The sequence below is a fragment of the Bos grunniens genome, chromosome 3 (assembly GCF_055505025.1).
Source record: "Bos grunniens cultivar Pamir isolate PY7600 chromosome 3, Bosgru_T2T1.0, whole genome shotgun sequence".
Classification (NCBI taxonomy): domain Eukaryota; kingdom Metazoa; phylum Chordata; class Mammalia; order Artiodactyla; family Bovidae; genus Bos; species Bos grunniens.
The window spans coordinates 84,953,019-84,962,517 of record NC_141167.1 but is presented as its reverse complement, the minus strand read 5'-3'; the positions used below and the strand labels follow the sequence as shown (position 1 = coordinate 84,962,517).

The following is a 9,499-nucleotide window of genomic DNA, read 5'->3' as shown; positions in this document are numbered from 1 at the left end:
TCTGGACACTTTTCCTTTAATTAAATCCGACAGCTTTTTTGGCATGGTACATTTACAAGCACCCTAGGATCACTGTGTCCTTTCTATTTATAAAAGTCAGCTCCTAGATTCCACAGAATAATGTAGGTGAAAGTGTTTTGAAAAAGTGAAACGCGTCATAGAAGTACAAAGTGTGTGTGCTGTGTACTTAGTCACTCGGTCATGTCTGACTGTGACCGTATGGACTGTAGCCCACCAGGCTCCTCTGTTCATGGGATTCTGCAGGCAAGAATCTGGAGTGAGTAGCCATTCCCTTCTCTAGGAGATCTTCCTGACCCAGGGATCACACCCAGGTCTCTTGCGTTGCAGGCGGATTTCTTTTACTGTCTGAGCCACAGTACATTACTGGTATTTTCTCATTTGGGAAAGCAACCTTAGTAAAGCAGGTTTGGTACAGCAACCTAGTTCAACTTTTGTTCTAGATCTTTTTCTGTTTCTTTTTCTCTCTCTCCTTCCTTTGAAGCACTTTGAAAACTTTCTCCTTTGTATCTCTGAAGACCCGAAGTTGCTTTTCCAGTAACATAAAGAATAAACAAAGCAACAGATAAATATTTCAGAGCTAGCATTTTGGGGAAAAAACCCTATCCTTAGGGTCAGCTGTTTAATGATTTTCCTTAATCCATCCATACATTTGCTTCTATTGAAATTTATAGGTCCACTCACATGTAAGGCTCACACGTAAGAAAAAATATAGTTAAAAGATATTAATTAATTTTATATTTCTGTTTTCTATAGTTCTCTAGTGTTTCTTCCACAATCAAATGGCAAAAGATATTATAATTAATATAAATATGATAGCTATTAAAAATAATATATCCCAAAGATTCAAAGATAGCTCTAACAGGTTTTGGGTAAAATTGCTAGTCAAAAAGAAAAGTAATTTTTAAAAAAATGACAGAGAAAAAGAGTAAGTAAACTCAAAAGCTTCAGTTAACAAAGTTAATACCATGTTGGCTAATGCACAAACAGCTTCAATTTCCTTTAATTAGTTCAGAGTTAGGTGACAACATATTTAATCAGTGAGCTAACAAGTGCAGCAGCTGATTGCTCTCACCGCCCTGTGTGTATGTGTTGACTGAAAAAGTAAATAAAATTACTTTCACTGCAATAATAAAGTGGCATCCTAATTTTATTACAGTAGCAACCTTTTAGAAGTGGCATGCAGCAGTGAAAATTGATTATTTCCTAAGTGCTTTTCCCCCCTTTAACATGTCACTGTGGTTTAACCCTTTGGGAATGAGATGGCTAACTTCGAGTCCATCTGTCAAAAAGACTGACCACATCACCACCATGTTCTGTGTCTTTTCTGCAAGGTATTGAGATGGTGCAGAATGCATTGCTTGAATTCATGTTAGCATCTGTATTCCTAGGTGGCAAAATGTAGCCTTCAGCAGACAGAGGAATCTGCTCAAAATTCAGTGTTTTTCCAATTAGTTAAACACACCTAGAAGCCAGCCGTTGTCTTTTTTTTTTTTTTTTTAAGTGTCTTTGTCAGTGAGATAGAAAATAGGTGTCATTTTTCTCATCCTCTTCATGACCTATATAGAGATATTCATTTATTTTTTATATTAATTAGCTTGGATTTTGCTATGATTTTCCTGGGTTGGCAAAAAACAATGCTATTCACTCAGGAAACATTTATTCCAATATCCTCAGTCCTTTGAGGGTTACAGTGTTTAGAGTACATTGTTCTTCAAACAATTGTGCAATTGAAACCAATAAGTGGTAATAAAAATTGCTAAGAATAACCTGTTCCTTTTGCCATCATTACCCATATCATATGAAGGACTTAGTTGATCTTCATTGGGTTTCCATGCCTTTAGCCCTCATAGAAAATACTGAGACAAAGATCTTACTAAAATGTCTTTTGTTATTCCCTTATAAAGACTCTTGATCAAGCATATCAGGAGGAATTTTAATTAAAAGAAAACAGAATCTATATTGTAGGATCCAAGATACTTTTGTTAATTTCAGCTGGAGTTGTGATGTTGTCGCTTCATTGCTCGCTTTATTTGATGCGTAGGTGCCAGGTAACCTAGCTGCGTTATTTCATTTAATCCTCACAACCACCCTGGGAGGTAGACACTATTTCAACACCCATTTTTCTGGTGAAGAAACAAATACAGAAAAGTGAATACTGCAGCTGGAGCTGAACCAGGCTCGTACTGTGAATCTCAAGGTGGGAGAAAGGTGATCTTGCCCACACTGCTAAATTCCTTTCCATTCTGCATATGCATTAGGGCTACTCTGGAGAAGGCAATGGCAGCCCACAATAGTACTCTTGCCTGGAAAATCCCATGGATGGAGGAGCCTGGTAGGCTGCAGTCCATGGGGTCGCTAAGAGTGGGACACAACTGAGTGACTTCACTTTCACTTTTCACTTTCATGCATTGGAGGAGGAAATGGCAACCCACTCCAGTGTTCTTGCCTGGAGAATCCCAGGGATGAGGGAGCCTGGTGGGCTGCCATCTATGGGGTTGCACAGAGTCAAACACGACTGAAGTGACTTAGCAGCAACTTGGTTTTGGCATCCTGGATTTTACAGCAAAGTATTACAGGAGTTCTTTATCTGCGATACCAGTGGGGCTCTTAGTTTTCCCCATAAGACAGATATGCACCAAGGTCTCTGTTTTACAGACCAACTTCCTCTCAAGACCAGAGATTGATTCAAGTGGGACATCACTGTTTTTCTTTCCAGAATGATAAACCTCTTTCTTTTGCACTTATTTCAAAAGACAGGATAACCTAGGTCTTGGAGCCTGGTAGGCATGGGTTCAACCCCTGACTTATTATCTATGTAACTCTTGAGTAAGTTACTTAACTTTTGAACTTAAGTTTCCTCATTTATAAAATGGAGCTGCAGAAAAACACCATTGTATATAAAATAAACAAGGATTTACTACATAGCACAGTGAAATATATTCAATATTTATAATAACCTATGATGGAAAAGAATCTGAAGTAGTAGATACATACATATATATATACACACACATGTAGGTATAACTGAATCACTTTGCTGTATACTTGAAAATAACATAATATTGTAAATCAATTATACTTCAACCTAAAAAAAAATGGAGTTACAGATACCTACTATATAGACCTGTTGTCAGAATTAAATGAGATCACAGAGCTCAAAAATTATTATTCAGTTCAAGAGATGTATGAAACCCACCAAACAAAAAGTCTTGAGCAACCACCACACCTCCACAATTAACAGAGCCAACAAAAATTTACGTAGTACAGCAGAGCCATGGAATCCCGCGAGATCCGGTCTCGGTCCACGCTGCCGGTCGCGCAGCCAGTCGGCCAACCCAGCGTCCGCCGCTACGGCAGCCATGGGAGTGCAGGTGAAGACCATCTCTCCCGGAGACGGGCGCACCTTCCCAAAGCGTGGCCAGACCTGCGTGGTGCACTACACCGGGATGCTTGAAGATGGAAAGAAATTCGATTCCTCCCGGGACAGAAACAAGCCCTTTAAGTTTGTGCTGGGCAAGCAGGAGGTGATCCGAGGCTGGGAAGAATGGGTTGCCCAGATGAGCGTGGGTCAGAGAGCCAAGCTGACTATCTCCCCAGACTATGCCTATGGTGCCACTGGGCACCCAGGCATCATCCCACCAAATGCCACTCTCATCTTTGACGTGGAATTTCTAAAACTGGAATGACAGGAGTGGCCTCCTCCCTGAGCTCCCCGTTCTTGGATGTGCCACAGAGGGATCCGGCGCCTCCAGAGGCACACAGTGAGTCATATGGAGCTCTTCCTGATGTTTCACTACACTCTTTGTGTAAACATCTTCCCAGACTGAATGTGTTCTGCCACCGGCTTTGCTCTTCCCCTTTCTCCTCCTATATGTGTTGACCTGAACTATATGCCCTAAACCTCAAATTACTCAGTTTGTTTTTGTTTTGGGGTGAAGATTGAGTTTCAGTCCTTTGGATCTAGGTTTCCAATTAAGTATTAGTCAAGTATTAACAGCACAAATAATGGGTTAACTTTAGGAATTGGTGTTGGGGTGAGGTGCAAGAATATTTATTTTATTTTTTTGGATAAAAGTTTTATCTATTATATATTAAACATTCTTGCTGCTGCACTGCAAAGCCATAGCAGATTCGAGGTGCTTTTGAAGGCCGAATTATTCTCCAAGTTGAGGGATGTCCTCGGGTTGAATTGAAAGCCCTACCCGAAATTGCAGTGGGAATGGGGAGAGCCTTTGCCTCCACTGCCCCACCCTCACCCTCCTTGTAGACCCTCTGCCTTTTGAAAGCACATCATTTTCACTGAGATGTTGGACATTGCAGATGTCTGTTCCCTAGGCCAGCAGGGACCTCTGAAACCTTCATGGCCTGGCCTTTTTTTTTTTTTTATCCTGTGGTTTTTCTAATGAATATCCAGGATTTCTGTAATTGCATAGCTATCCAAGCTCTACTTCCTAAATTTTAAGAACTTTAGTCCAAAGTTAAATTGAAGGTGCTGTTTGTAGACACTTAATACCCATGAAAGCCCACCTATCGTGACAAATCCTTGAGTGTGTTGTCTTAAGAAAATGATGCTGGTCATCACAGCTTCAGCATCTCCTGTTTTTTGATGCTCAGCTCCCCCTGCAAATCTGATTTCTGACTTCTCCTTGCCCCCTCTCACCCTTTTGCTGTCCTGTGTAGTGATTTGGTGAGAGAAATTGCTGCCTACTCCCCCAGCCTACCCCCACCCCCTGCACTACACATGAGTTTCAAGTTTTATTATTGCAATAAAAGTGCTTTATGCTGGCTTTTCTCAAAAGAAAAAAAATTTACATAGTACAGGCTGGCTTCTCATGTTTGTAGTATACATACCACTTGTGCTATCGATGTCTGGGAGGCTGGAAATCTAGTTAAATGAGGAAAAGTTGATGTTTGTACTACTACTAACAGATATTATGTGGGAGTACCCTGACTTTTGAAATGTCTTTTTCTACTTCTACGGGATGACTTGAGTAGTTTACATTTCTCAGTGCCTCCGGGTTTCTGCTGCCATTGAATTCATTTAGTTGTGGGTTATCTCATCATCACAAATCTGTTGCTGCTGTTTTCCAGGGGCTCCCCACAACTGGATAACCCTGTTATCCTTCTTGTCTCATGGTATCAGTGACCCAAAGCTATGAGATTAGCAGTCATTCATGGAAGCTTGTGGGCAGTGATTATGTTGCACCTTTAAGTAAGCAATTTAAATTTGAGATTTTGTGATTCGCAATGGATCAACCAAAAGCAGATCAAATTTTCACACTTGTGGAGCATCTCTCTTCCTCCCTCCCAACTTATTCCACTTTCCCAATCCTTCTGGAAACACTCAAGCTTGTACTTACTCATGCAAAGAAATCATTTAATTCTTCTCCTTTCTCCCCTCTAAACTTTTCTTTCTCCCACAATTAAATGGCTCATCAGTGTGTTTTTTTGTGATGTTTCAGAGAGAATTAATTGATACTGTCTCAGAAAATAGAAACTGCCATAGTCAGTTATAGTTTCAAATCACCTTCCTCCCTTCCCCAACTCTTAGTTCATTCATAAAGCTTTTATCAAGTTCCTATTGTATGTGCAGTTCAGTTCAGTCGCTCGGTTGTGTCTGACTCTTTGCGATCCCTGTCCATCACCAACTCCCGGAGTTCACTCAAACTCACGTCCATCGAGTTGGTGAGGCCATCCAGCCATCTCATCCTCTGTCGTCCCCTTCTCCTCCTGCCCCCAATCCCTCCCAGCATCAGAGTCTTTTCCAATGAGTCAACTCTTCGCATGAGGTGGCCAAAGTTCTGGAGTTTCAGCTTTAGCATCATTCCTTCCAAAGACCACCCAGGACTGATTTCCTTTAGAATGGACTGGTTGGTTCTTCTTGCAGTCCAAGGGATTCTCAAGAGTCTTCAGTAAGCAAATGATAAACAATGTCTCTGAGTCTGAAGTGCTCTTCTTGGTTATCTTTATCATTCTTGTCTGTTAACTATTGTGACTTTGGGGAACATCAGCAGAGTGAAAACGGAGATAAAATGTATTCTTTCCGAATAATGTGAGATTATCAAAATGTTGCTTCTAAGTCATTGTCTTCACTGTTGGAGGGTCAAAGTAGCATACTAGAATTGATATTCTGAAGAGTAATAAAGTAAAAAAGATAGTAAAGACCTCACAGAACAACCAGGTCCTGAGAGAGAAAAAAAATGGCCAAAGAAATGAGAAACAGAATCTGGGTTTAGAATTTAGGTTCTTGTTTTTTTCACTTCTGGAGTCACAATTCTTCCATTGTCACAATGGGGCCATGTCTCTGTATTTCTTTGTCCCCCTGGAATATTCATTTATGACTCTAAGAGAAAGTTGGCAGGTAATTACTTATTATAGTATTTTGAGGGAAAAAACAACAACAAAAAAACCACCAGCTGGAATAGTCAACATGGTGGATACACAAGTGAAATGGGAGTATTAAAACTTCTATTGGGTAGACTATTCATATATTCATCTTTGGCTTTAAGGTTATAAATTTTGTAAAAGCCAAAATTTAGTGTATTAATATGGCACACATGAACTCTTAAAATCTTGTTTTTAATGGCAGCAATGACTGAAGTGAAGTTACATCAAGGCATCTGAAAGAGGCCGTTAAAATAAAACCTCAGTTGTGATCTAAAAGGCTTAAGTTAGAAAGCTAACATATGTACCAGGTGCCTCCCTGCCTAAAATACTCTGTAAATTAAGACAGGATTCTCAGAACAATGACCAAAATGCACATGTAGCATTAAGATATTTTGTTGCCTCCTAATGATTCATGTGAAAAACATTAAATAGTTTTAGGTGGACATCAGTCTTGTTTTCCTGCCCCTGTGGATTAGGCTATTTTATCATCTGCAGGAAATCAGAGAAAAATAATTGTATTGTAAAAATGATTTTGGCTTCCTTCAAAGTTTTTAATTGCTTTATTTTTTCCCTTTGAAACACCTGATATTTAATAGGCAGAAAAAGTACATGGATAATAAACATCTTTAGAAATAAGCAAGAAACACCAAAGATTATTATTGATGCTGCTGCAGCCTCCCACAAAAATAGATTAATAGAAAAAATAAGGCTCTCTTCCATAAATTGGCTTAACAGGATGTGCTGTCTTAAGGTTCTCTCCTGGATTGTGAAATACTGTCACTTCAGTGATGAGAGGAAGCTAAGTAAATTGTACTCACTAGTGACATGTCTGGCGATGCAGACATTTCACTCCTTGCTGAGAGCCCAGACACAGGGCAGAACTAGCCGAAATGGACAACAGCATGGAAATGTTGCTCCAAAGAGCAACTCTACTGGTATTTTCCTCAAGTTTTAGCACAGAATGGGGCCTTTCCCTGCTTACAAGAAAACTCCATTTTTCATCCTCGGGAGAGCCATGATTGCATCCTGTTTTTAATGCCTCAGAAGGAACTGAAGCCTTTATTCAGATTAAAGCTATTGTCTGAGAGACATCAGCAAAGAATCTATCAATTATCACCCAGGGAACAGACTTGTCACCAAGGGAACAGTTTTAGAGGAGCAAAGGCCTGAAGGTATATTTTTATAAGACACAGGAGTTGGCTATTTCCAGGATTTTTAATGGATAAGGTTGCAAGTTGAGATAATTCTACGGCGGGAGAGTTGGTTGCTCTGTCCATAAGAAGTTCAGCTACAGCACTCTCCATTTTGATTAAAGCCAAACTAGGTGTGTTTAGTTTCCATTGGAAATATCCCTGTTTCCTTTTCTCTGGAGTGAATCCTGCCACAGGAATACTACTGTTTCTGTTATCCACAATCTTTGGCCAGCAAGGATGCCAAGCAGGATAATGAATGTTGAGGGCAGTAAAGGAGTAATCCTGTGTGTTCATATTTAAAAGAAATACACTCAAACAGCTGCAAGAGATGGGCTGCAATTCATTTTCTCCTGTGGTTTAATATTCTTTGGAAACTGGAAACACAGTTTCTCTCTGCAGAATGGTGTGCTCAGGGTAATTGTCAATGGAAATGACAAATTTAGAGAAAAATTACATCCTTTGGTCAGAGTGAAATAGTAATAGATAGCAAGACAAAAAACAGTCCTTCTCCCTACCCACAAAGTTTAATTGACCTCTTCTTGCAAAGGATCAGTATAGTGAATTGTTTAAGAATATCAGCCAAGGGAACCTGAAAGGCTGTTTGTTTGTTTTAAATATTTATTTATTTGGCTATTCTGGGTCTTAGTTGTGGCATGTGGGACCTAATTCCTTGACCAGGGACTGAACCTGGGCCCCCTGCATTGGGGGCTTGAAGTCCTAGCCCCTGGACCAACAGGGAAGCCCTGAAAGGGTTTGCTTTGAATCTCAGTTTTATTAATCCGTGACCTTGAATAGTGCAGTGCCTTATTTATAAAATGAGGATGATAACTGCATTACCTTATGGCGTTGCCATAAACAGGAGATATGTGACATACTTGGCACGTGCCTGGCATACAAGACGTGCTCAAAAATGATAGCTGTTGGTTAGCATAGAAGTATGGCTGTGCGGGAACATAGCTGCTTGATTAAAGAGAGGTGAATAGAGTTTACTGATTAGTTCAGCAAAGCACTGACACTTTAGACTAGATATAGGTACTGTGCTAAAAAAGCCAGTCTCTACCCTTATGGTGCTTAGACTTGAGTGGTGGTTATATGCATTAGATAAAACACATGCATATGACTATATGAACTGCAATTACACTAAATGTCTTAAAGAAAATATAGCTAATGCCATGAGAAAATATAACAGAGATCCTAAACTGTACTTGGGAGTCAGGAAAAAGCTCCCTGAGAAGGTAACATTCAAGCCTAAATTTGAAGAATCAGTAAGAGTTAGCCAGATAAAAGGGACTAGGGCTGGTGGTGTGTACTTCAAATAGAGAAAGCCATGTGTACCAAAGGGCTAAGATAGAACTCACTTAGCATATTTGAGGAAAGGAGAGCTGGTCAGTGAGAAGAAGCTGAGTAAGAGAGGGAAAGTGTGAGACAGGAGAAAAAGTTCCAGAGGCAAGTAGTGGCTAAGTTATGCAGAAACTTCTAGGTTTTTGCTAACGATCTTGATTTTTTTTTTTTTTTCCTAAAAATGTCAGGAAGCAGTTATAGAGCTTTGAGTATAGTGAGTGACATAACCAGACTTGCCTTTTGTAGAGGTCATTCTGGCCACTGTTAGAGAATGGATTTGGAGCGGAAAGAAAAGATGTACAGAGAAGTCAAACTTATACTGGACAAGTCTTTGTTAAGGGTGATGGACTAGGCTGGTAAATCATGAAGACATGGGAAATCTGAGTGAATTAGAGATGTCTGAAAGGTAGAGGTGAGTGGAGTTGGTGGTGAATTGGCAGTAATTGGGATGAAAGAGAGGCAAGGCTCAAGGATGACTCACAGATGCCTTGGCATGAGCAAGTAGATAGAAACATATGTCAATTCCTGATGATCTATTTGAGTTAATACCATTGCTG

The 9,499-nt window shown here is 40.0% G+C and overlaps 1 protein-coding gene across 1 annotated transcript; it reads left to right on the top strand.

Moving 5' to 3' along the window:
• Positions 1–2,406: 2,406 nt before the first annotated feature.
• Positions 2,407–8,051, top strand: LOC147375939 (peptidyl-prolyl cis-trans isomerase FKBP1A-like). Its single transcript, XM_086391497.1, has one exon. It carries the CDS (start codon positions 3,162–3,164, stop codon positions 3,705–3,707), a length of 546 nt encoding a protein of 181 aa, XP_086247623.1. The 5' UTR covers positions 2,407–3,161; the 3' UTR covers positions 3,708–8,051.
• Positions 8,052–9,499: the final 1,448 nt, after the last annotated feature.